Genomic DNA, 27,789 nt, shown 5'->3' with positions numbered 1-27,789 from the left:
TCAGTTGGTCTGGGGTAAGGCCTGAAATTCTGCACTTCAAATGCAGTGATGCTGCTGGTCAGTGGACCATACATTGTGTAGCAAAGCTCTTAATTTCCACCTTTAAGGGATCCACAGATTCTATGAAAAGCATTTAAAATGATACTGTAAATATTAAGAAATTAACCTCTTTCCTGCAATATAGTCAACATTCTTTTTTTTTAAGATTTTATTTATTTATTTGACAGAGAGAGACACTGTGAGAGAGGGAACACAAGCAGGGGGAGTGGGAGAAGGAGAAGCAGGCTTCCCGCAGAGCAGGGAGCCTGACTCAGGGCTCGATCCCAGCACCCTGGGATCATGACCCGAACCTAAGGCAGACGCTTAATGACTGAGCCACCCAGGCGCCCCTATAGTCAACATTCTTATAACTAGACTCAAGAATAAAAGTAAAATCGGGAGGAAAGTACGGAATATCACCACCACCCTCTTACATTAAACAAATTGCTTCACTATAGTTATAACATGACTATGGCAAATATTTTTAGAAATGTGAAGATATTAGAAACTCACTAACCATATCTCTTTTTTCCTTTAAGTCTGTGAATCTTGAAATTTTATTAGGTACTACTGTATGACTGATTTTAATGGTTCATTTATTCAGATAAAATGACTGAGATACTTGGAGGTTTTAAGATAATCACTTTGTGGTACTATGGAGTATCTAACAGAGATTGATAATACTATGCACTACTTAATGGAGATGACTTTAAATATAAATCTTTAAAATAGCTGTGCTAGGAATAATCAAAAATACCACCTGCATTTAAATCTTTAAGACACTCAAGATTCAAAATGACTGTCATATTAGGTAACACTAAGCAATAAATAACCAGCTAAAAAATCCTTAAAAAGTAGATTAAGCTTTGATAAAGGGAGTAAGTCTTATCAAGAGTAATTTTTTCAAAAGATAAAAGTTCTATGCATAAAATGGAACCCTCAACCACACTAAGGAGAAAGGAACATTTCAAAAGGTCCTAAAATTTTCCCCATGCAGGACAGTTGTTTTTAACACATTAGACAAGTTCAGAATCACCACCACACTCGGCAGAAAACGCAATACTGTGAAATCATTCCAAACTGATGACCATTTGTAATGCTCCCTGACCCAAAATGGATGTTTCTGTTTTCAAACATGCTCTGGATAACACAGCTAAAAATCAAATGTAGACTATTTGCTTAGATACAAGACTGGGTCTCTCCCCTTCAGTTGTCCTGCATGCACGAGTCATATTACATTTTAATTAGATCACACAGAAACCATTAAAACACTCAATATGGATATTTCCAGTGACATTTAAGTGTTCTGAGAATAATCTTTCCTTCCTTACTCGTATTTCAGAAATCGCATTTTTAGAGGGTGATTTGGCAGAAAGCATTATATGCTTTCTTGAAAAAGTGACATCTAAGAAATTCTCTATATTTTTTAAATGAGAAAAGACACAATTTAAGTAAAATTAAATTTTATTGAGACATTATTATTTGGTAATCGACATAGTGCCACTGACAGGGAGTCTTTCTGTCCTTCCTAAATTTCCCATTACTTCCTACAGGAAGTTAAATAAATGTAAGACTTCCTCCAAAAGGCCAAGGGAAAAGGATCTGGCACATCAAGTGAAGTTCTACTACATCGGAAAGCTGGAGAAATCATATTAATTGGCTCCTACAAAGCTCTCCTGCCACAAAGAGAAAATATGTGACACAGTCGCTTCTTTCTCTTTTCCTCAAGCTCTACAGCCCGACTATCGAAGTTGGATTAAATGATCCCTAATGCATCTTGCCTCTCTACAATTCTATATTTGATGCTAGAAAGAAGAATAGACAGCATAGGAAAAATACTGTAAGGCATACAATTTTTATTCTTAAAATGCCAGAGTTAAAGCCCTTTGTGAGAAACCTTAATCTGTGAAGGAGATTTGAAAAGAATGAGCTTTGCTCATTATAGAGAGCTATATTTAAAAAAGAGAGCAGCTGACCAAATTTCTACCACACCTGCCCTCCAAAACAAGGGTCATACATGTGACTTCTAAAATGTTTTTCTACAGGGGGTTAGCTAACTTGTCTGGGTTTACAATTTTTTTGCCTGTCAGTCAATGAACTAGGCAAAATGATGAACTGTACTGCCTTAACGTAATCCTGAATTATAACATAGCTGTTCTGGAAAACTACAGCCTAAAAATTTACATGACTTACTACCACTTTTTAACACAGCATTTAAGAGTTTCTGAAGTACTTACATATACATTATAGCTCAAACTTCACTACAGGATTGTTGCTAAGGTACAGCAAAAAAAAAAAAAAATTTTTTTTTTTAAAGTTTAAAAAGAAACCCCTGAATTCTTGGTAACACCCTGATAGTCTTTTTGTTTTGAGTGAGCTTTCACTGCACTGTAAAAAGGTTTCATTTAAGAACAAAATTACCAACCAAATAAATTACTGAACTTGCAGAATGTAGAATGGAAGAACAAAAATTCTTACCGAAACCAGGTTAACAGGATTAGTACTCATGAAACTGAGCCTAAGTTTTGACTATTTTTGCTAATTATTAGTGCTCCAAAATGCAAATTCACTACAATCCTTTCCCAGACAAGAATTAAACACTGGTCACACACTATGTATTAGATAACAATAGTCAGGTTCCTAACCACACTTTCCACATTTGAGGTTGATTACTTACATTATTAACCAAAGTATCCTCCATCTTTGCATTATTAGTAGCCACAGTGTTAGGCAGAGAAGAAGAAGGTGTAGTATAGTCTGTTACAGACTCCTGTGGAGGAGTAATAGAAAAAAATACATTGTAAACTAAATTAGTAACTCACTTTCTAATGGCAACCTAACAGTTGTAAAGTTGTTTTGGAGGAAAGCAGGAGAGGAGAGCAGATCTTAAGACTCAAGTCACTCAAATCTTAAAGACCAATACTGTGATAAAACAAATGTGGACTCACCACGGAAGTGGTAACATTTCAACTATTGCCAGGTCCTGTACATTTTCAAAAAATGTATTGCTATATTATATGTCAACTATAATTCAATTAAAAAATTGTTAATAATTTAAATGCATGCACAATACTAGGAAGTTGCCGACAGTACTATTTATTTCTGTGGGTTACTAAAAGAACTCTGTGTGGTTCTCATAATCTATAGCTTACTTTCAATTACTGATTATGTCAAGATCTTAGTTGTTGCAATTAGTTTTTAGGATAAACTTGTTTATCATCATGAATCTCTTCTTTAAATATGGTAGAGGTGGATCATAAGAGTTTTTTATTTACATATATTGATTGTATAGCAATTAAAAGAGAAAAATATACAAATAACATGAAAGTTCCCACTTACCTTTCTTCCCAATATGTACCAGAGTGAACACACAAAGTGGCAGATATAAATTTTGCTATTCCCACAAATGTGAGTCCATATAAGTCACTCAGTGTTTCTTTGCAACTTGCCTTAATGATTACTTTTAAAGATATGCACCTTTCATTCAACGTGGTCCCTAAATTCAAGTTAGTTATTTCCTCTAGTGCTCAACCAATGAAACAATGATCTATTCCAACCCTGGAAGAAAACTGCCTATACTGGAGTTACTAAAAATTTAATTTGACTTAGTTCCTTACTTCAAAATCTTACTAGTGGGCAAGATAAGGCACCACTGTAACTCCATTAACAAAATAAAAATCTAGAGCAATCCTTTCAAAGCCTGTAAACCCAGCAAAAAGCATTCTAATCTTATGTACTCATTTTTCACTTCAAACTACTCAACAGTCTAGAATTAAGAGATTTCCACATAAAGAAATAACTTACTGTAAGGAATTTCTTTAGATCACAAATGCATACGATGAAATAAAATATTCCCTGTAGAAATAGTAACCCAGATGGTTTACAGAATTATATGCCTCAAGCCAAAATAAAAGAAGAAAAAGAAGAACAGAAAAAACAAATATCGTTGCTATTTTCCCCACTCATTTTCGACATGGTTTGCATCACCACCGCATGTTGCCTACCTTCACGTTAGCGCCGTATTCTGTGGACGACACTGAAATCATCGCTCCTATTTCAGTAGATATTTCCGCAACTGCTTTGGTTTCCTTTGTTACAGGATCTGTACTTCTGACTGTAGCGGGGCTTGGTTTCTCTTGTCCTTCTGGCTCCACCTGTTGGGCATCTTTTACTTTTCTATTTTTTAATGAACGTTCTTTTCCAATAGGACCTGGTTTATGTTCTTTATTTTCTACTGGACTCAAATCTGGAAGCTAAAAATTCAATGTTTATGACAAAAAGGTATCATGATCAAAGACATTCACTGAAAACTAAATTCAATTTCACAACCATTACTAGGTTCTCCCATTAAAGTGTTAGTGGCTTTCATACAGGTCTATCTGGAATATGAATTATAATTTACCTTCTGGGCTTTGATAGGGCCTGCCCGTGGCTGCTTCTGCCGTTGTTCTTTAGGTTCAGGTATCTTGTCAGTTTTTTCCGAAAGTACAGGCACAATTTCATTTTCATTCCCATTTGAAGCTGGAGCACCAAACTGGATTGTGTCAATTCCAATTTCAACTCCACTTTCTTGACCATTCTTTGTTCCCTAGGAAGAGAATATTTTAAAACTTGCTTATCCAAGCAAACAGAGGTCAAATATGACTGAATGATGTATGTAGTAGCACATATTTCAAAAGTACAACAGAAGAAGTCTGAAGTGATCTATGTATTAACTGACATTGATCATGTTTTGAGAAACTTTCCTTTAGCCACTACTGATCTGTATTAAAAAGGAATAAAATGAAAACTAAGACTTAAGTTTTTATTTATTTGTTTATTTTTAAAGATTTATTTGAGAGAGACAGACCACGCGTGCATGAAAATAAGAGTGTGAGGAGCAGCCAAGGGAGAGGGAGAAGGAGAGACGCTGACTGAGCTGAGCATGGAGCCCAGAGAGGAGCTTGATCCCAGGACCCTGAGATCACGACCTGAGCCGAAATTAATAATCAGACGCTCAACTGACTGAGCCACCAAGGCCCCCAAGACAAAAGTTTTTAAAGTCCTGGCTTTAAGTGTCATGAGTTTTACTGTGAGCAAATCATAGCCTCAAGTTATGTGCTCCTTTAAAACAAATGTAAAAGCAACAAACACACAAAGATAGCACCAGCAACAAATAAACAGATGAATGAATGAGGGAAAGAAGAAAGATAGCAACACCAGTGTCACCCACTTTTAAAAAGTATGCTTGAAAATAAAATGAAACAATGTCCATGAAAATACTCTGTGATTGGTAATAAAGTGCACACACCTTAGAATCCAATTAAACTGTTAATTTATGTGGAATCTTCTTTGTGCTAGGCACTGATCCAGAAAGACTCTAAGAATCTAACTTGCAGAAGTTGCATTAGAGTGAATGGAGAAAATGAACAACTAGAAAATCAGATGGGGGACATGCAAAAATCGAAATATGGTTAAGCCACTTTAGACTGGCAGACAGAAAAAGGTCCTGAGGAGGTCACACTGAAACTCAATGTAAAAGACAAAATCACCGGGAAGTGTTTCTGGCAGAGCAAACACCTAGTGTAAAAGTTAAAAATTTAAAAAAAAAAAAAAAAAAAAAGGCTAGTGAGGCTGGAACATGGCAGGTATTAGGAGCAGTAGTAGGAGCAGTAGTAGAAGACGAACAAGTAGAAAGCTAGACAACACACGGTTTTATAAGCCAGAGATGTTTATAACAATTACTTAACATTTCCAGAAATAAATAGACAAAACTTGGGACAAAGTTCAACTTCAGGCTTTGGTCTTATAATTAAATCATTACTTCATATCAGTTTCAGCATCCCTGAACTCTGTATCAATTACTGTGTAAGGTTACTGTTACATTTATCAGTGTAACAATGTCAACATTATGAACAGGGCAAGTCATTCAGATTTATTTATTTTTATTTTTTTAAGATTTTATTTATTCATTTGACAGAGAGGGACACAGTGAGAGAGGGAACACATGCAGGAGGAATGGGAGAAGGAGACGCAGGCCTCCCGTGGAGCAGGGAGCCTGATGCGGGGCTCGATCCCAGGACCCTGGGATCATGACCTAAGCCGAAGGCAGACACTTAACGACTGAGCCACCCAGGCGCCCCCAGATTTATTTTTAATATCTGAACATTCTCTTTCAAATACAGGCAAACATTTTTTTTTAATTTTTTTTTTTTAAAGATTTTATTTATTTATTTGACAGAGAGAGACACAGCGAGAGAGGGAACACAAGCAGGGGGAGTGGGAGAGGGAGAAGCAGGCTTCCCGCAGAGCAGGGAGCCCGATGTGGGACTCGATCCCAGGATCCTGGGATCATGACCTGAGCCGAAGGCAGTCGCTTAACCAACTGAGCCACCCAGGTGCCCTACAGGCAAACATTATTGATGTAACTTAGAATAAAAATCTCTATTTGCTTTAGTCAATGCTGAAATTCTATGGTTAGTTCAGTATAAATGTAGTTAGTATTAGAAAAGTGAAACAGTACAGTAATTAATCAGTGAAATCTATTGACTATGTACAGAAACAATTAATAAGTTATAAATAGTTCAATGAAATTAAAAAATGGACAGTTAAGAGAACTATTAGAGAATGTTAGTTTTAGGAAGAATATCATATCCTTTGAAACAAAAAATATGTACAAAATATATATAATACAAGGAAGGATAATAAAGCTTAGATCATATTATCAATCTTTGTGAGACTACTCAGTGTATCTAACATTCATAGCATTGAACAAAATAATCATTAAGAACTGTACTTCACTAGAGTAATTCAGGAAGTCCCATTAAGGAATACTCTCCATCCTTTGAAATAAATTAAAAGTGAAATGTAACTTTGCTAGCTCAAAAGTTCACTATGAGGCAATATTCCAAAATCATGTGCAATGAACGTCCACCAAAAATAACACGTTTTATCCAGAAAACATAAAGAACACAAAGAGGATGAAGAAAGATGTGTGTGAAAAAAATGAGATACTACCATAGTATCTTCCTCTTCCAACTGGCTGAAGGCAGATGTAAGCATTCTTTCAGTATTGCAAACCTATAGTAGAACGTGCGCAAGAGAAATCTTGCAGCTCAGAGTGCTGAGAAATCATTATTCCTGTACTGAATGTCAATTTAAAAACTGGGACCAGACATTCTAATAAACTCATTAAATCCAGCGCACCCACCCAAAACAAAAGAAACAAACTTTCCACTTTGTCCTTCATATTAGCATGAAATACCTATGTAAGAAATGCTACGATTAATCCTAATGTCAACACCAACACACAGAAGAAAAATGATTAAATCGAGGATCCTAACTACTGAATGCAGTGATTCCATATTTCACTTGAGATCTCTGTAGAACTTTTATTTTTTTTAAAGATTTTATTTATTTATTTGACAGAGACAGCGAGAGAGGGAACACAAGCAGGGGGAGTGGGAGAGGGAGAAGCAGGCTTCCTGCCAAGCAGGGAGCCCAATGCAGGGCTCGATCCCAGGACCCTGGGATCATGACCTGAGCCGAAGGCAGACGCTTAACGACTGAGCCACCCAGGCACCCTCTGTAGAACTTTTAAAACAGATGAGAAATCTTCTCCAGACCTAAGTCAAAAAGCTGCAGTGCGTGCTGGGGCAGCAGAAAGACTTCTATAAAGAAGTCTTTAAATTTTTAAAAAATTGTACCTTTATTATCTATTGTCATGTCTCTGCTCCCCTTTAGAGCAAAACTTACTCTAAGTTCTCTAAATGCACCTTTCCTCCCACCTTCTCTTAAATTCACTCTAACCAAGCTTTTGTACCTACTGCCCCACTGACACTGTTCTTGTCAAAATCACCAGTGACCACCATGTCATTAGCTCCAATTCTCAGGCCTAACTTATTTGACCACCCAGCAGCATCGGACACACTTAATTTATCCCTCCTCCTTTCAACTCACCTTTCACTGAGATTTGAGGACACTTTTCCATCCCCCACATCCCCTGAGAGGGAAAGCCTTAGGACTTAGCTTCTGATTCTCTTCTCTTTTCTAACCACTCTCAGAACTCATTCTCCCTTGGTGGTCTCATTCAACTCATTCATTTTAAGCACCATCTAATTAATGGCTGTGAAATTCAAGTCTCCAAACTAGATTATCTCCTGTGAACTACAGACTCTTCCATCTCACAACCTACCCAACAGCTCCACTTAGATGTGTAACAGACACCCTAAATCTAACATGCCCCAAACCAAACTCTATATTTTCCCCCAATGCGGATCCCATGTTATAGCTTCCAACCACAATTGAGGCAACTCTATTCCTCTTGTTGCTCAAGTCAAAAACTTTGGAGGTAAATCTCATTCTTTCTCACATACTATGTTTAATCCTTCAGTATTTGTCAGCTCTATCTTCAAATCTTCAAGTAGAAACCAACCATTCTTTATCATCATTAATGCCATTTCTTCTTTTTTTTTTTTTTTTAAAGATTTTATTTATTTATTTGACAGAGAGATAGACAGAAGAGCACAAGCAGAGGGAGTGGCAGAGGGAGAGGGAGAAGCAGGCTCTGCACGAGCAGGGAACCCGATGTGGGACTCGATCCCAGGACCCTGAGATCATGACCTGAGCCGAAGGCAGACGCTTAACCATCTGAGCCACCCAGGCGCCCATTAATGCCATTTCTCTGGTCTAAGTTACCATCATTTGATTATTATGACAGCATCCTAACTTCTACTCTCTGCCCTCCACAGACTAGTCTTAACTACTCAAAATAATCTTCTGAGAAAAAGTCAGGTCCTATTATTCTTTTGCTCAACACTATCTATTGTCTCCCTACATCTCCCCAAGGCCCAGTAGGGTCTGTCCTCTGTTATCTTTCTAGCTTCATCTGTTCTCTCTCCATCCCTTAACTTCACTACAGCCATGCAGACCTCCCTGATCTTCCTCAAACACACCAGCCATGCCCCTCTCTTGGGGCTTTTGTATTTGCTATTTTCTGAACCAAGAATTCACTTTTCCTCAGAAATTTCAATAGCATGCTCTCTTATCACCTCTAAGTCTTTAACTCAAACGTCACCTAAGGGGCACATCTTGGCCAACCTCTTTTAAATTGTCTCCAGATCCCTTGAGAAATTTCTTACGCACCTTCCCTACTTTGCTTTTCTCCTTAGCACTGATCACCATTTAACATACATCTGGTATATATTACTGGTCCACTATCTATCCACCACATACTACCTGGTATGTATTAGTGGTCCCCACCCCCACCATTTACAATGGAAGCCCCCTGACTGCAGGGCTTTTTGTCCATTTGTATCACACTCTCTCCCTGTTTTGTAAGCCCATGGGTTAGAAAACTGCCTGGTATATCACACTCAAGAAATTTTTGTTCAATGAATAAGTGAAAAACTGCTGACTTAGGTTGTCATTTACCAATACTGCACATTGAGAAATTATGTTGAACTTCCTGTAAACTCTGCTTCTAAGTAATTATATTGCCTAATTATTTAGGCTAAAAACATGGTATAAAGTCGAAAAACTAGTAACTGCACTTATATTCTCTGTATCATAAGCACTTTTACTGAGACTTGATTTAAAAAATGTTAACCTTATTATGTCTAAAGGTGAGAAGCAGCCTATAAATGTAGAGATCCAGCAGCAGTATCACTTGGGAACTTGTTAGAAATGTACTCTGCCCTCAATCAGACCTAATGAGACAGAAACTCTGGGCACGAGTCTCAGCAATCTATTTTAATAAGCCGCCCAAAGTGATTGTGATGCACACTCAAGTTTGGGAAACTATGTTAAGGAAACTGCTACACTAACCCTGCTAAGGCCATTATTAAGTCTATTCCTACCTCTGATGAAGTAGCTGATCCAAACGATGTTAGGGGCTTATTCCACGCACTGACTGAAGGTGGCTGTGGTGGACTAATGGGACCTACTGAAAAGAAGAAGTTATGGGAAATGCAACCATTAAAATTCAGAGGATAATGATCCCTAATTATCTTTTCTTTTAATGGCAGCTAGACAATAAAACAAAGATTTTCACAATACAGGTAGAGATTTCAGCATACCAAAATAAATATAAGCTCCCTCCCAAACATTGTGTATTTTTTTAATCAACACAAAATCGTGCCCATAAAATATGCCATTAAAATCATAACACAAGAAACAGAGGTTTTAAGAAAGGAAGCTAAGAAAAAAATTACTATTACTGCTTCTTACTAAGAAAAAGGAAGTGGTTAGGAAAAAACATACAGAGTATACAAATAAAATTCAAAACAAACCCCAACATTCTCATGCCAGACCCCATCCTTCACTTCTCTGTTGAACTTACATTTCTTTGAAATGTCATTCAGCACAGGCGGTGGGGCCACCTTGTTATCCCATAATTCAGCTGTAAGTGTGCCGTGTGACTGTGAGGTCTGGATGGACTTTCCTGTGGCTACATAATCTGTGCCATTAGGTGTCTGAGCTGAAGGTAGTCTAATTGAAGGTGGTGGCTGTTTTGAAGACTGTGTTGTAGTTTGTAGCGGACTCTGGACTGGTTTATGAGTCTGTCCCTGAGTCTGGGATGGTGCACTGGGGGCTGGAGCGGGGACTGGGACTAGTGCTGGGGCTGAAGCCGGAGCAGGGACTAGGGTAGTGGCTGGGGCTGGGGCAGCTGGGGCTGAGGTGGGGGCTACGGGGGCTGAGGTGGCTGGGGCTGGAGTTGAAACTGAAGCTGGGGCTAGGGCTGAAGCAAGGATGGGAATTGAGGCTGAGGCAAGGATGGGGACAGAGCCTGGGGATGAAGCTGAGGCAAGGATGGGGGTTGGAGCTGGAGCTGAAGACGAAGAGACTGAGGCTGCAGCTGAGGTGGAGGGTGGAACTGGAGCGGAGGCTGAGGCTGGGAGTGGAGCTGAGGCTGAGGTTAGGACTGGAGCTGGGGCTGAGGCTGGAACTGGGGCTGGGGTTGAGGCTGGACCTGGAACCGAGGCTGGAGCTGGAGCTGGAGCCTGTGCTTGCTGGGTCCCTGTAGCCTGTTTTTTGGCAAACCGTGGAGGAAGCTTAGAAGTCTGACTTCTTCCTTTCTCATTTGCATTCTTTTTGTTCCAGACCTAAAAAATTGGTAGGAACCATTTTTGTCAATAATGTAACTGAAAGTACAGTTCATGAACACAGTCTCTGACAAGATCTACTAATTTAGCTCCTTTACTTTTCAAAATAGGCACTCAATAGAGCAAAAACATCAAGGCTGCTAAGGAGATTTTAAATTATGAAAAGCAAAGATGCTAAGGGGGAAAAAAGACTATATGTATTATACGTTCTTGATAAGTGGTTCCACAATCACTCTTCCATAATTCTAAAATTCAAAAAATTAAGGAATTTTTCAATGAATTCATTTGGCAGCAAAATCTGACCCAAAAAGCTATTTACCAACTTCACTCATGTTTACCACAGAAACATTAATCTGTGGGTGTTGCTGGGGTGTTATGCTATACAGGATTTAAGCACTATTTTTACCTTCCAAAATAAATGAATAGACAAATGAATCAATGAATGACTTCTAAAAATATCTAGTCCCAAGGTCTATATTCGATTGAACTTAATATTACCCCTCACGTAAGATTTTTACAGTGTTTCTTTGTTTTGAGGCTTCTCCATTCAAGCTTGTTATCACTATGATCAATGTGTCTTACTTATTTTTATCCTGTGTCCGCATTTAGCAAAATGGGTGTTTGGGTTGATTTAAATGGAATAACTAATCTTGATTCATTTTGTGTGTTTAAATGAACTAATTTAGATTATAATCAAAACCTTTATAGGTGAAGAATCTGCAATTTATTAGATCATGGAGGTTGTATTCATTAGATTTCCAAGATAACTTAAAATTAACTCTACCTCTGCCATGAAGTAAGATGGGATAAATAAGATGACCAGTACTGAAACATGAAATCTTCTTGATTTAAAGTAAAGATGGTCTACTCTCAGGCACACAGTGAGCTACTACAGTGACTATGTTCTATTTAAAATTTACCTCAATTCTGGGTAAAAAGTTTAAAATTGTGAAAATCAAGTCATTCTGAACACTTGAATGCAGCCTTGACATTATAGATAGAAATCTTAACCACTTGTTAATACATTTGGGCAACAAATAACTAGCAACAAACTAAAACCTGTATGATTTGTTCTTCCTTCTTTCGACGTTCTTCATCCTGTAAACGTTTTTGTTGTTTTTTGGAAACCACCTCAGTAAAACCGTCATCATTCAAATTTGACTGGGGGTCTTCAACTACTGTTACTTCAGGATGGTCGTCAATTATAACAACACCTATGGGTATGGGAAAAGATTTAAAACGATATATATTTTTTCAATTGAAAAGGTAAATAGAAATGTTTAGTCCAGTAATGATTAAAAAAAGACAAGACAAAAATCTAGTTCTTATAACTCACAGTATAACCCAATTCCCATACCACACAATGGCCATTTATTAGTAAGATTTGAAAAGAACGCATAGACATATAAAAAGATTTCATAAACAAGCTTAAAGTCTTTTGACTTTTTTTTTTTTTAAAGATTTTATTTATTTATTTGACAGAGACAGACACAGCGAGAGAGGGAACATAAGCAGGGGGAGTGGGAGAGGGAGAAGCAGGCTCCCCACAGAGCGGGGAGCCCGATGCGGGACTCGATCCCAGGACCCTGGGATCATGACCTGAGCTGAAGGCAGTCGCTTAACCAACTGAGCCACCCAGGTGCCCGTCTTTTGACTTTTTGAAGTGCTCTGAATGATATACATCTTTTTTTTCTTCATTAATATAGCAGTGATGTCTTGTAAAACAGTATCAAAAAACAAAACAAAACACCACTCAGTATCATCCTACTATCTTAGTCAAATTCCTTAACCTCTACTTTCCCAGCCTCAGATCTGTATTGTGCTATAAAGATCTACACAGCACTTTACTTCATTTGCATCTAACCATTCTAAGAGGTGGATATTACTATTGTTTCCCCTTTTTAAGGATGAAATAAACTCTGAGAAGCCGATATGCTAAAGGTGAGCTGGTGAATAGCCAAGCCGGTCTTATGACTCTAAATGACTATGCTATGTAGATCATTTGTCTATAATATGTAGTTGTTAAAAAAAAAAAAAATGAAATATATGTGAAAGTTCTATGTGAACATAAAGTGGCATAGATGTACATACATCATAATAACCTAGCTGATGAATAACTCAAGATGTATCTTCAACTCACTGTCCAACTAACAATTATTCAGGCTATCTTCTTAAAATCATACATCCCAATGTGAGTGTAAGAAATCTAGATCCCTTAAATTTAATATTTAAAAGCAGAACTAAAATAGTTCAGGCAATGCGACTTGTGGTTGCAGGTATAATGTTTCCAAAATAAATATAAGAAAAGGGTGAGGCAATTCAGATAAATTATTTTAATTTTGCAAATAATGTATGTTTTAATGGGGGGACACACAATAAAAATAGTTATTTGCTTGGGAATGATACATATACATATAACTCAGGATGGTGGTAACTTGTGAGGGATGGCAAGAGAGTATTATTAGGGAGTGGTTCATAGGGAATCCACCTGAAAACAATTCTCTTTGAATAGCTAAAAATGTGCATTTATGTAAACAATGACAGGAAAACAAATCATAAATACTAAAACTGGCTTCCACTCCTTTTTAAAAAAGATTTTATTTATTTATGAGAGAGAGAGAGCACGTGTGTGTGCGAGCAGGGGGAGGGAGAGGGAGAGAGACACTGTGCTGTATGGAGCCCCATGAGAGGTTTAATCTCAGGACCCTGAGATCATGATATGAGCCAAAATCAAGAGTCAGATGCTTAACTGACTGAGCCACCCAGGCACCCCCGGCTTCCACTCTTTAAAAACCTATTACTGTTATTCTGTTTTTTTCTTTTTAAAAAATACTTATTTAATTGACCTCTACACCCAATGTGAAGCTCAAACTAAAAATTCCAAGAGTTGCACGCTCCACCAACTGAGCTAGCCAGGTGCTCCGTGTTATTGTTTTTCTAACAAAAGCCTGATCGGTTCTGATTTATCTATGATAGTTCTGCATATGTCTTAAGGAGCAATGCTCATTTCAATGAAAGGTCAAACATTTCAATGGATGCCATGTACTCCATTACTTCACAGTGGTAAAGAAACCTCTTCATATTTCTAAGTTCATCTCAGTCTTCCACTTTGACTAAAAAGTGTGTGTGTATAAAGCTTTTCTTGGGCGCCTGGGTGGCTCAGTTGGTTAAGCGACTGCCTTCAGCTCAGGTCATGATCCCAGGGTCCTGGGATCGAGCCCCACATCGGGCTCCCTGCTCTGCGGGAAGCCTGCTTCTCCCTCTCCCACTCCCCCTGCTTGTGTTCCCTCTCTCGCTGTGTCTCTCTCTGTCAAATAAATAAATAAAATCTTTAAAAAAAAATAAATAAATAAAGCTTTTCTTCATAGCCATGCCATCACCCATTATTCCAATTTGTTTGCCAAAGAGCTTCTTTAGAATGTTTTGAAGTTAGTTTACCCAACTACATGCAACATTTATAGAAATTTGAATGATACTTTGTTCGTTTTCAATACCCTGTTCTTAACCTGGTGCTTTGTAACATTTTGGGCTAAAGAGAAATTACTTAACAAGTATTAGGAAAACAACTTAAAGATGAGTAACTCTTAATGAGTTTTTAAAATGAATAGCTTGGTTTCCATTGTCAACTCAGAATTGTAATGGAGTTCTTACCTTTTTATGTCTTAATCCAATAATGTAATACTTTGGGAATTTTCTATCCCAAAAGTTCTTTTGAAGAAAGAAAACTGGTAAACTGTTATTTGGAAAGACAAATCTGCCATGTTTTGTGGACTTTTTGTAATCTTCATTTGCTATTTTAGGAATGCGGGGTTTAGACTCTCCTTTCTTTATGGACCACCATTAAGGCTGGCATCCAAGCTTCCTATGGGTCTACTCTGTTCTCTAAATCAGGGCTTTCCAATTTCAGCACTATCAGCATTTTGAGGTGCCCATCCTGTGCACTCTAGGATGTTTAGCAGCATCCCTGGCCTATACCTACATACGTCAGTAGCACCCAGCCCCACGCTGTGACAATCAAAACTGTCTCCAGAGATTGCCCAATGTTCCCTGGGGTACAAAATCACTCTTGTTGAGAACCACTGCTCTACATAATCTAATTAAAAATTCTTTTTTTTTTTTTTTAAAGATTTTATTTATTTATTTGACAGAGAGAGACATAGCGAGAGAGGGAACACAAGTAGGGGGAGTGGGAGAGGGAGAAGCAGGCTTCCCGCGGAGCAGGGAGCCCGATGCGGGGCTCGATCCCAGGACCCTGGGATCATGACCTGAGCCGAAGGCAGACGCCTAACCGACTGAGCCACCCAGGCGCCCCTAATTAAAAATTCTTAAACATGCAATTAAGCTAAGATTATTTCTTTCCCATGGGAATCCTAAAATGGTATTCCAGAACAATAATTCTCAACTATTTGTGTGCATCAGAATCACCTGAACAATTTTGTTAAAACACAGACTGCTCCAAGGGTTTCTGATTCAGTAGGTCTGAGGTAGGGGCCAAGATTCTGAATTTCTTACAAATTTCTAGGTGATACTGATGGTCTGGGGACAACATGCTGAGAACGACTGGTCTAGAAATAATAATGGCAAGGTCCTGGGCCCAAATCAAGTTTTGTATATTTAAATAACCATTAACAAGATGAAAATTCTCATCTTTATTTTTTAATACTGGAATAGCAGTACCTAACCTAACTTTCCCATTAATATGATCTGGCCTTAGTAAATCTCAATTTTACACAGTATTTCCAGCTTAAGTCTATCTGAATGAATGGCAAACAGAGTATTTTTACATGTGTAAGTGCCTTCTCATAGATATTCCTTATTAACTTCTTCAATAAATATTTTCTTATCGCATGTGTTATCCTTAACATTTCATATCCTATTACTTCATGGCTTTCTGAAAGTATTTATCCAGAGCAACACTGTCTCCCACTCTATTATGCTCTATTTACCGTATCTTAGATACCAATTTTATCAAAGGTGTAAGTCTAAGGTTAACATTTCTTTCATAGAAGATAAAGCATACATACAGATATACCTAAGCATCCTCATTTAGTCTTCTATGCTTTCCTACACTTGTTTGGCAAGGTGGAGTAGTTAATTTTCTCCCATTTTATGAAGAATAGTGAAACCCTGTAGATTATCTTTAACAAGAACTTTATCAAGCATTCAGGGCTGGGCTAAAAGTTGGTGTTATTTTAGTTCATTGTATCAGTTAGTGATTCATAATCAGCCTCTATCTAGACCTTGCAGGTCCAATTCCTTCCCTCTTTAATGACTTATTAAAATATCGACTCAAATGTAACATAATATATACATAAAAGGAATATAAGACATACTTGCATAATTGTTGAGATCGAACTGTGATAGTGCATCTACTTTTTCTTTGGGTTTTTTAGGGCCTGATTTGGGGTCTTCTCTTTTTTTCCCTGTGGAATCTTTGGTGTTCTTTTGTCCTGTACCATTAGGTGTTCCTTCCTGGTGGTGTGCAGAGCTGCCATTGACAGGATCAACAACAGCTGTGCCTGCAGACTGGTCATCAAATGGCCTACAAAACAGTAATTCAAGTTACTACTACCTCCACATAACGGAACCAAAGAAAAATTACTGGCAATTTCTGAAGTTTAATCTAAGAAGAAATAGCAGTGGGATAGAAGACTCTAAAACCAGTAAGCTTTAGGGACTTCTGTTGAGTATAACTTCACTAAAATTGAGTTTCCCAATAAAGGAGGTGAACTTTCTTTCCAGGAATTAAATTCCAAAATTCCAATTGTGCCCTGGAGGTTCTTACTGTGTCTGTCTATCATGGTATAAATAAGCTAATCAACATGGTTTAGAGCAGAAAATTCCTGTGATCCAAGCTAGTCCAAAGTATTTGTTACTGGATCTTTTCCACAACAGAGCAGCATATGTAAAATTTAAAAAGCATTCTGTTTACACTATGTGTATCAATCAGATACATAAATGTAAACATACAAAAAACCACTTTTAATATGGAAATAATTCACTTCACAAACCAATGTATTTCCAGAGTTTTTGTTTCCTATCAAATTTTATTCTTGGATTTTTTTAATTTATGAAAATATACCATGGAAAATGCGTTTACAAATTCATTTTCATCTTAGCCAATAGTATCACTTGAGATAAAAGCTTACCAAGTGCTTGACACAAAGCATGAGCTCAAACATTTAAAGAATAAAATCATTTCTTCTAAATGGGACTCTTTCAAAAGACTCATTTTAATTACAACCAATAATTGCTATTTCTGCAGGTTCAAAGTTGTCATCTACATGGCACAAGTCTTGCTAAGTTGTTGAGATCTACATTACATAAAAACCAGATCAAGATTTCCCTTGAGTGTTACTACTCAAAACTCTAATAGTTCAGTTACAGTCAATAACTACATTGTAACTACACATGCTATCCTAATTCTTTTGGCCTTTGGAAGAGAGGTTCAAATTCTGTGTTAACAAGGTACTAAGGAAACACAACTGATCACATTATTTCCCTAAATTTTTTTCTAAGTTATCAGAAAGCAAAAATATTTTTGTTGATGGGTGTGGTAACCTGAAATGCTAAGTACACTGTAACTAACCAATGCAGATTAATATATTATCCGAATAAATTATCAGCTCAGGCTGCAAACCCGGGAATTTGATCAAAAACCGGGGCACATCATAATAATAGCTGTTTACTATATACCAGATATGTTATGTAGTTCACAAATATATCCATAATCTTCACCAGTTTTTAGAAGTACGATTATTTTCTCCCCATTTTACTGGTGAGGAAGCGGCAGTAAGTACCAGAACCTATTAAAAACTAGGCAAATAAATGAATGAAAGAATGAATGAACAAAACTAGGCATACTGCTACTGTAATTTTTCCTAATATAAAGGAATTAATAATTTACCATAAACAACATTTTAATATTTAAAAGAACAGACCAAACTTAGCACAGTTTCGAAAAATTGTTTTAAAATAAATCCAACGGTATTTGTGTTACTGGTGGCCTTGGTGGCAGTTCTGGGCCTCTACCCAGCTGGATCATTTCCTGTAGTTTGCAACTCACGAGGAAGATATAATTTATTCTTAAGGTTCAACATTCACTTCCTAGCAACCAGTACAGAGTGATAAAGCATATGGTTAAAAAGTATTCATTTAAGTCCCAGAGGACACCTATGAGCACCAGAGTTTTGCAAAGAGAAACCAAAAAAGAAAGGAGGGCTGCTCATCATTAATAAGATGACTTTCAAAAAAAAAAAAAAAAGACTTACCAAAAGGAAGACACTGTGACACTGTACAGGTCCCTAGATGTACAGATACACATTTCTAGAAAAATGTAATTTAGGAGGCAAAGACTCCTGAGACCCATTAACCTCTCTTGTTCAAGCACCCTTAACTTTGAGAACAGACAGAAAAATTTAGGGGAAAACAATGTCTGGGTCCCCTATCTAGACTGGCTCCTTTGCTCAGTTCAACTTCCAGGTACGAATGCAATTATATTGAAAATAAAGTACTCACCCTCGCTTCCCACTTTTTGATGGTGGACCACTTCTCCTTTCATTTCTAGGACCTGAGAAATTCCTTCCGGATTTGGGTGGACCACTGTTGCCACGCCGATTCTGGCGATCTACACCAGGCCTCTGGCTAGAAAAACTTCTCTTTGCTATTTCCCTTTTTGGAGGTAAAACATTCTCTCCGGCTTTTGTAACCGCTTGTGCATTCAAATCAGCATTTTTTTTTTCATCTCTCTCACGTCTCTCGTTGAAATCACTGCTTTCAGAAGCTGTTTCCCATTCTTCATTTGCCTGATCTGAAGAGTTCTGATTAGATAAGTCTGGCGTCTTATTCCCAGAAATATCCCCAGAAGGGTTAACTGGTTCTTGAACCACATTATTAACGGTGCCATTTGTGGGCACTGCCACCTCGTTGGTTTTGGAAGCAGCCTCCCTCTCTCTGAGACGTCTAAATCGAGGAGGCTTATCTTGCCTCGGTGGTCGGGTAGGACGTTGTCGTCGGGGCCTCTCTCTAGCTGGGTCAAATTTTCGCTCAAATTTTGGAGGTCGTTTATCTGCTGGTATAGGAATAAACTGCTCATGTCTTCTTGGTGGCTCTCCATCGTCTGGCTTAGGAGCTTCTGCTTGCCTTGGGTTCCACTGATTGTCCCTATAGGCAGGTCTTCGTAAGGTGGAAGGGCGCGATGGTCGGCCTCCAGGATCCCTTCCACCACGTCTGAATGTTCCCCCTCTGCCTCGCCGTGTAGGCTCTCCTTTAGGAAGGAAGCCTGGTTTAGATTTATCATCATCCCTCACATAAGGTTTTTCTAGAGGTCTATTATCTATTCGGATGTGATTTTCAGGCTTGAAAGAAGACTGAGGCTTTATAGGTTTTTTGTTTTCAGACCGTTCCTCTCTTTTGGGAAGTTTACCTTTGCTTAAACTATCCTTATCACTTGCACTTTCATGAATTTCACTGTCTGTGTCAGTCTCTGAACCTCGCTGTCGTCTTCTTTTGGGAACAACTTCAAAATCAGAGCTCTCACTTCGTGTTTCACTTTCTTCTCGCTGTCGAAGAGGTCCTGAGGACACATGCTCTGTCCGTGGCTTATTGTCTCTATATTGAGGATAGTCTCGAGTGTGCCCTCTCCCACCCCGGCCACGCCCTCCATAAGAACCTCTATAGCTTCGGCCTCTGGAATAGTATTCACCCCGGCCTCGACCTCTGTATCCTTGATCTGGAAACCAATCTCTATCTCTAGCTTCTTTCCAATAGGTCCGAGGGGGTAAAGTGGATTCTTTTTTAACTGCTGGTCTTGAATCTGGTCGAGGCCTCTCTAAAACAAGATCTTTGCTACTGAGTTTCTCAGGTTGTTTTTCTTCTTTCACTGCTGGTACTGTGACAGTTTGCTGGTTTACAGTTTTAGCCATAGGCTCTACCTCAACACTACTTACAGGTTCCAAGGGCTTCTCAGCATCTTGAGGTGGCTTTTGAACCACAGTTGAAGTTTCCGTTGAAGGTAATTTCTCCAGTTCTGGTTGAGGTGGTGGTGGGACTGACTGTGGCTGAACTGGTGCTGCAGGTGGTGGGACTGGAGCAAGAGGATCTTTCTTTTCTGTCTTTTCAGGTTTTACAACTTTTTCGGTGACCTTTTCTCCCTTTTCCCCTTCCTTCTCCTTCCGCTGCTCTCGCTCCTCTTTCATATCCCTAAGTATAGGTTTTTTAATGGGACCTGATCTTCTCACAGGCCTATCATTACCTTCTTCTCTTCTGTTGGAGCTTGGCCTTGGGCCCCAACGAGTTTCCGATTTAGATTTATACAGTTTTTCAGGTTTTGGTCCCTCAGAAGATCGTATAAAGCCATCCTTCTTTGGTTTTTCCTCTGTCCTTTCTACTGGTTCCTTTGAATCAATGCATCTGCTGGTTACTTTAGGAATGCCTGCAGATGGGTCATTTCTTTGCTCCTCTGATTTTTGAGTATGGTTAGATCCATGGGAAACACTTCTTTTCCGGGCAGGCTGACTTTCTCCAGCTGACATCCGTTCTTCTTGAGGAGTGGATACAGTTTTTTGATCAGGTACATCAAAACAAGCAGACTGATTGTTTGTGTCAGTATGGTGAGGTCTAATGTCTTCCACAGATCTGCTTAAAAACTTTTGTACTTCTGTCTCACTTGATTCTCTGACAAAGTCTGCTTTTGGATGAACCTCTAACTGACTGTGTTCTACAGGATAAGCAGCAGTAATCTGTTCCTGATCCACTGGGGCTTCAGGCCTAAAAAAAATGAGAATTCAGAAGCATAACTACCAAGACAAACTCTTTCTCCCAAGTGTACAGCAAAATAATCCCTTTAATTATAAACCACAAATGGATCCTAATCATAAAAACCATTTAAAAAGGATCCTAATCTTTATGTCTCCTTAAAAAGTTTAGTGCAGCAATATTCATAATAGCTGAGAGGTGGAAACAACCCTCAGTGTCCACTGACAGATGGATGAAGAAAATGTGGTATATACATAAATAGAATGTCCTTTTAGACATTAAAAAGAAAATACTGTTATATGCTACCAGATGGATGAGAACATTATACTACGTGAAATGAATAATCACAGGACAAATACTGTAGGAATCCACTTATATGTATAATGTAATCGAACTCATCCAAGCATAAAGTAGAATGGTGATTGCCAGGGACTAGCAGGAATGGGGAAATTATTTGCTACTCAGTGGGTATAAACTTTCAGTTATACAAGATGAAAAATTTCTAGAAATGTATTGTAAAACACCATGCTTGTAGTTAACAATACTGTACTGAACACTCAAAATTTCGTTGACAGTAGATGCCACGTTATGTTTTTTTCCCTACAATTACAAACAAATGAAATTCATTCCTTAAGATAAAAGGAAATTTAGGCCATGCTGATGTGAATTTTTAATCCATCAAGACTAATAATTCCCACCCATAATCGAAGAGTACACTAGAGTAGATCTATCTTCCCCGATGAATCAGGATTATAAAATACACTCCTTAAAAAGGGCAGAAGTTCTAAGTTTATGGTTATAAATTACTACAGATCACCAATTTTCTACGACTTCGAATTATCTCTGTAAATTAGTATTTGCCTTTATCTTGGCATTAGAAAACTTCCACGAGGTACTGATAATCAAATGTCTACCATTTTTCATTAGTGGATAAATTATATCAATGCTTTAAGCTAGACTACATGTCAAATAGTAGAAGCCTGCCAATTTTACATATAACACTGAATTTCAGTATTTAATTCAGTGTACAGAACTAGGTGACAAAATGCTCTATCAATACAGGAATGAGATAAAAAGAAAGCATGTCCAAAAATGAAATGACATAAACTAAATGGAAGGAAATCAGATTTGTCACTCAGTCCTAAATCAGAATGATCTTCAGGGACACTACAGTTTTCATTTTACCACAATATTCAATTTGTATTCATAATTTTTATAATTACCTTGCATCCTCAGGTTCTTCTGTTGCCTTGGGAGTAGTGGCCTGCTGAGGCTCTGTATGGGGATAGGGATCTGACCCCCACATTACACGAGGTTCAGAGAGGGAAATTGCATGATCTCTTGTAGATCGTGCTATATGCTCAAATGACTCAGAACTGTTTGGTGATCCTTCCATCTGTTCTCTTCTCATTAATGGCTTAGGAGGAATCATTCCTATACAAAAGGTCAGAAAAAGATGGGAAAAACAATCATGATACACATAAAGAATCTGGGTTATTAATTACTATTTGGAATTCTACACTTGAGCTAAAGAAATACTTTTTGCCAAGTGAGGAACTCAAGAAATGATCAATGAAATTTATACAAGTTTTTCTGTGAATACAATTTTTACTGTTGCTATTAAATAGATTTAAGAGGGGGCGCCTGGGTGGCTCAGTCAGTTAAGCGTCTGCCTTTGGCTCTAGTCATGATCCCAGATCAAGCCCCACATCAAGCTCCATGCTCAGCAGGGAGCCTGCTTCTCCCTCTTCCCCTCTCCCTGCTTGTGCTCTCTCTCTCAAATAAATAAAATCTTAAAAAAAAAATAGATTTAAGAATTAAGGAAGCAAACAAAGCACACCACAACAGCAGCCTATTTTTATTTTTTTAAGATTTTATTCATTTATTTGAGAGAGACACAGCGAGAGAGGGAACACAAGCAGGGGGAGTGGGAGAGGGAAAAGCAAGCTCCCTGCTCCACAGGGAGCCCGATGCGGGGCTCGATCAAAGGACCCTGGGATCATGACCTGAGCCAAAGGCAGACGCTTAACGACTGAGCCACCCAGGCACCCCGGCAGCCTATTTTTAAAGGAAAAAAAATACAATGCCTATAAAAATCAGTAACATGTATGATGCCTCTATGCATGTTAAAAACATAATGAGGATTACACCAATAGTGATAGATTTCCAGAGAAAATGTTTCCTACAGAGAATTCCATTAATGTAGTTTAGTTGATCCATGCTATTAATTATGCCTCTTAAATTTTAAAACTGCAGTATAAATTTTAAAATTAAGACATGATTCTTGATATTTTTAACACCCCTAAATTTTCCTCTATACCACTTTGTTAATGAATTTTCTGGATTTATTGTGATTCCATACAACTCTGCTAATTCAATTGTTTTCAGCTAACCTATGTGAAAACGCCAAGTATTGGCAGAGAAAATTGAAAAGCTGGAATATAGAATACATGGACAAAATTTAAATGCTTAAACACTTAAAAAAATGAAAACTATTTAGCAGATAACAGAAAATATTTTCAGACTAAAAATTTTAAATATTTACAAAACAGAAAAAAACTAGTGTTTTGGTATTGTTACATGTATGATACAGTGTTTGGCATTTAACTACTCTGTGCTGAAAGTTACAGAATTTTTTGGATTAAAAATCTACGCACTCTGGGGGCACCTAGGTGGCTCAGTCAGTTAAGCGTCTGACCCTTAATTTCGGCTCAGGTCATGATTTCAGGATTGTGAGACTGAGCCCCGAATCGGGCCCCCTGCTCAGTGGGGAGTCTGCTTGAGATTCTCTCTCCCTCACCCTCTGTCCCTCCCCAAGCCTGCGTGCGCACTCTCTCTCTCGAATAGATAAATCTTTTAAATAAAAATCATCTAGGCACCCTGGGGTACCTGGGTGGCACACTCGGTTAAGCGTCTGACTCTTGGTCTTGATCTCAGGGTCGTGAGACTGAGCCCCATGTCAGACTCTGTGCTGAGAAACCTGCTTGAGATGCTCTCTACCTCTCCCTCTGCCCCTCCCATTCATGTGTGCTCACTCGCTGTCTAAAATAAATAAAATCTTTAAAAATTAAAAATCTAGGGGCACCTGGGTGGCTCAGTCAGTTAAGCATCCAACTTCAGCTCAGGTCATGATCTCAGGGTCCTAGGATGGAGCCCTGCGTTGGGCTGCCCACTGAGTGGGGAGTCTGCTTGTCTTTCTCCCTCTCCCTCTAACCCTGCTCCCCACTTGTGCACACACACTCTCTCTCTCTCTCAAATGAATAAATAAAATCTTTAAAAAAAAAAAAAAAAATTATCTAGGCACCCTACGTAAGTTCTTACTAGATGATACATCTTAAAGGAACTCAGAGTGAAAATGGGAGGCAGGTGGTTGCACAACTGCAGTGAGCCATGACACAACATCAGTTCCAACTCACCAGGATGAATGGGTGGAATATCCATAGCAGGTCTACCGGACATCATTCGGGGATCCATGTACGACTGCATCATGAGCCACCTTGGATCAAAACCCATAGAAGCCAAGTGCTGAGGGTGAGGCTGCATGGGCTGGTAGAGAGGTCTGTGCGGTGGAGGAGGGACGGCACTGCCGGACGGCTGCGACGGCACCGCCTGTGGAAGCACGCCTTGCTGCTGCTGCTGCTGCCACTGCTGCTGCTTCATCTGCTCCTGGAAAAGCAGGACCCCACACCCTGAGCTTTTTGTTCCACGTGATAAATTGGTATCACTCATATAAGAACAGGCTTTTTTGAATCCTTCAGGGAAAAGAATTCAAAAGATACTGAACAGTGAGAGATGGTAAGTGAAAAGAACAAAAAATAAGTCATGACATTTCGCCTTAAGAAATTACTCACTCATTAATTATACTGCAGAAATAATACCCTAGAAAGGAAGACGGTGTCTACAAACGAGGCAGAGGGGAAAAAATGACAGAGAAGTTTATGGTAAAACCCATTATCAACACCCTTTAATTAAAAAGGAAAAGAATTTCAGGGAAAATTTTTGTGCTTTGTGTATTTTAGGTTTCATGTCAAACTACTTCTCAGAAGACTGAACAAGAAACCTTGTCGATCACACATACATGATAAAATGTTTTACTGTTACCTGCTGTCGCTGAAATCGAGGTGGTAAAGACTTCTGAAACTGTTTAAAATAACCAGATAATACAGCAGGCCGAGGCTGAGCCCCCGATTCTGGCTCTGTTTCATGTGCCACTTGAGTGGTCTCTTTTTCACTGCGACTGCTGTCTTGTCTGGTGAAAACTGCATCATCCTCTGTCAAAGAAAGGGTGAAAAATAGTGATATTCATTGATGACACTTATCAAATACATGATGTGTGCACTGGCAAGAAATTATTAGATTGATATATAAATAAGGTTAATGAGGAAGAAAGTATCCATAACACTCCAAAAAACTGTTCTGTACTCTAATACTGGTAAGCCATCAATGAGGTTAATATTAAAGTAACAAAACCTTAGATTTCCTCAAAGCCAGGTTCTTAAGCTAGAGATCACAGGTCCAAATACTTTACCAAGCAAAAATTTGTATTTGATACTTTATGATAATAAAACACTTCAAATACTACCCTATTTCCCATTGTTTCAATAACTATTAATCCTGTCAGTATTTACCTGTGGTTCACTAGGACTTATGTGAAAACACAAATGGCCTAAACGTAAAATATAACATTAATAGTTTGCTTTTTGATCAACAGACTACTATCTATAAAGAAAACCAATGAATCAAAGTCTGACAACAGTGATCATCAGCTATCGTCAAACATATAAATTATTCTATGTAAAGAGTATCAAGAATGATACCAAAAAGAACTATATACCTATTTACTAACTAACACTTTTTCATCCTGAAGAAAACCACAGCCATATTTGTTCTAGAAAATGTCATTTGTCACAATTACCAAGCCAAGCTTCTTATAAATTCTTTTCACCTTAAAGATTTTATTTATTTGACAGAGAGACACAGCTAGAGAGGGAACACAAGCAGAGGGAGTGGGAGAGGGAGAAGCAGGCCTCCCGTGGATGATGAACTGTGGTTAATATCAGTCAATTGATCTCTTAGCACAGTACCAGCTATGCACCCCCCCTCACATTTTTTTTAAAAGATTTATTTATTTATGATAGACAGCATGCACACACGCACAAAACTGGCAGGTGGGGCAGAGGGAGAGAATCCTCACGGAGATTCCCTGCTGAGCACAGAGCCATGAGATCATGACCTGAGCTGAAACCAAGAGTTGGACACCTAACTAACTGAGCCACCCAGGCACACACCCCATCCCTCTCACATTTAAACCCACACTGGAGCAAGCAGAAGAAAGAATTCGCAAACTTGAAGATAGGACAATGGAAATTATTATGTCTGAGGAACAGAACAAAAAATAAACAGAGCTTAAGGCACCTATAGGACAAGATCAACAGACCAAACATACACACTGAGAAGGAGTCTAGAAGCAGGAGAGAGACAAAGGGGCAGAGAGAATATGTGAAGAAATAATGGCCAAAAACGTCTCAAATTTGATGAAAGCATGAATATAACTTCTAAGAAGCTCTCCCAATTCTAAGAGTCCCAAATTGAGATACATTATAATCAAACTTTAAAAAGACAAAGAGTGAATCCTGAAAGCAGCAGGATAGCACTAAGGAGTTTCAAGAAGTCAGTCACATACAGGGGATTCTTAATAAAACTATAAGATTTCTCATCAGAAACACTGGAGGCTAGAAGGCATCTCAAAGTATTAAAAGAAAAAAAAAACTATCAACCAAGAATCCTATATCTTGCAAAACTGTTCTTCAAAAATGAGGGAGAAATTGAAATATTCCCAGATAAAAGCTATGAAAGAGTTCATTACCACTAGACCTGCCCTCCAACAAATGCTCAAGGGAGTCCTGTAGGGTAAAATGAAAGGTGAGCACACAGTAAATCAAAACTGCGTGACAAAATAACGATCTCAATAAAGGCAAATACATGGGCAATTATAAAAGGCAGTAGTATGTGTAACTCTGTCCATGTGATTTATGAAATGAATACTTTTTTTTTTTTACATAAAGCAATTAGTCTAAAAGCTAACAACATTATATTTTGGCTTGTAACTCCACACTGTTTTCCACATAATTAAGAAACTACTGCACTGGGCACCTAGGTGGCTCAGTTGGTTAGGTGATTGCCTTCGGCTCAGGTCATGATCCTGGAGTCCCGGGATCAAATCCGGTGTCGGGCTCCCTGCTCAGTGGGCAGTCTGCTTCTCCCTCTGACCCTCCCCCTCTCGTGCTCTCTCTCTCTCTCTCTCAAATAGATAAAATCTAAAATAAAGAATTTTAAAAAAAGAAACTAATGCATTTAAAATAATTATTAGTTTGTTTCTGGGGATACAAAGTTAAAGATGTAATTCTGTGACAACAACCAAAAGGAATACAAATGGAAGTGATAAAGGAAAAGGAAAAGGAATGAATCTTTGTATATTATTAAAGTTAAACTGGTATAAATTTAGTGTTAAAACTTTTGTATGTTTATATAATCCCCATGGTAAAAACAAAGAAGGTAGCTACAGAATATAGCAAAAGGAAATGAGAAAGGAATTTAAATGTTCCAATACAAAAAAAATCAACTAAACACAAAAGACAGTAATGCAGGAAATGAGGGGCAAAAACGGATATAAAGCATATAAAAACCAAATACCAAAATGTGAGAAATAAGTCCCTTCTAATCAATACTTCCTTTAAATGGATTTAACTGGAAACACATGATCCAACTATATGTTATCTCTAAGAAACTTACTTAAGATCCAGAGACACAAACAGACTGAAAATGAAAAGATGAACACAGATATTCCATAGTAATAGTAACCGAGAGAGCAAGGTGGCTATGCTAATACCAGACAAGACTGGCTTTGAATTGA

General features: G+C 38.2%; 1 protein-coding gene across 13 annotated transcripts in view; it reads right to left on the bottom strand.

The window, feature by feature from the left end:
• The window catches only part of PRRC2C (proline rich coiled-coil 2C), a 90,965-nt gene that overhangs the window by 20,671 nt on the left and 42,505 nt on the right, over positions 1-27,789 (bottom strand). For 12 of the 13 annotated variants that reach the window (XM_081824605.1, XM_081824598.1, XM_081824609.1 and 9 more), the window contains exons 13-23: positions 24,978-25,147; positions 24,293-24,542; positions 22,100-22,310; positions 18,639-20,888; positions 16,454-16,662; positions 12,180-12,334; positions 10,358-11,120; positions 9,876-9,961; positions 4,442-4,627; positions 4,044-4,292; positions 2,717-2,809 (exon numbers count right to left, since the gene is read on the bottom strand). In XM_081824605.1, the coding sequence (XP_081680731.1) occupies positions 2,717-2,809; positions 4,044-4,292; positions 4,442-4,627; positions 9,876-9,961; positions 10,358-11,120; positions 12,180-12,334; positions 16,454-16,662; positions 18,639-20,888; positions 22,100-22,310; positions 24,293-24,542; positions 24,978-25,147 (4,622 nt within the window). The remainder of the gene's footprint in view (positions 1-2,716; positions 2,810-4,043; positions 4,293-4,441; positions 4,628-9,875; positions 9,962-10,357; positions 11,121-12,179; positions 12,335-16,453; positions 16,663-18,638; positions 20,889-22,099; positions 22,311-24,292; positions 24,543-24,977; positions 25,148-27,789) is intronic. The other variant, XM_081824600.1, reaches the window with a different exon arrangement.

This window comes from Leptonychotes weddellii, chromosome 6 (assembly GCF_054177405.1).
Source record: "Leptonychotes weddellii isolate Sample4059 chromosome 6, ASM5417740v2, whole genome shotgun sequence".
NCBI classification, from domain to species: Eukaryota; Metazoa; Chordata; class Mammalia; order Carnivora; family Phocidae; genus Leptonychotes; species Leptonychotes weddellii.
Note: the sequence above shows the minus strand (reverse complement) of the source record. Positions and strands in the feature narration are given on the sequence as shown.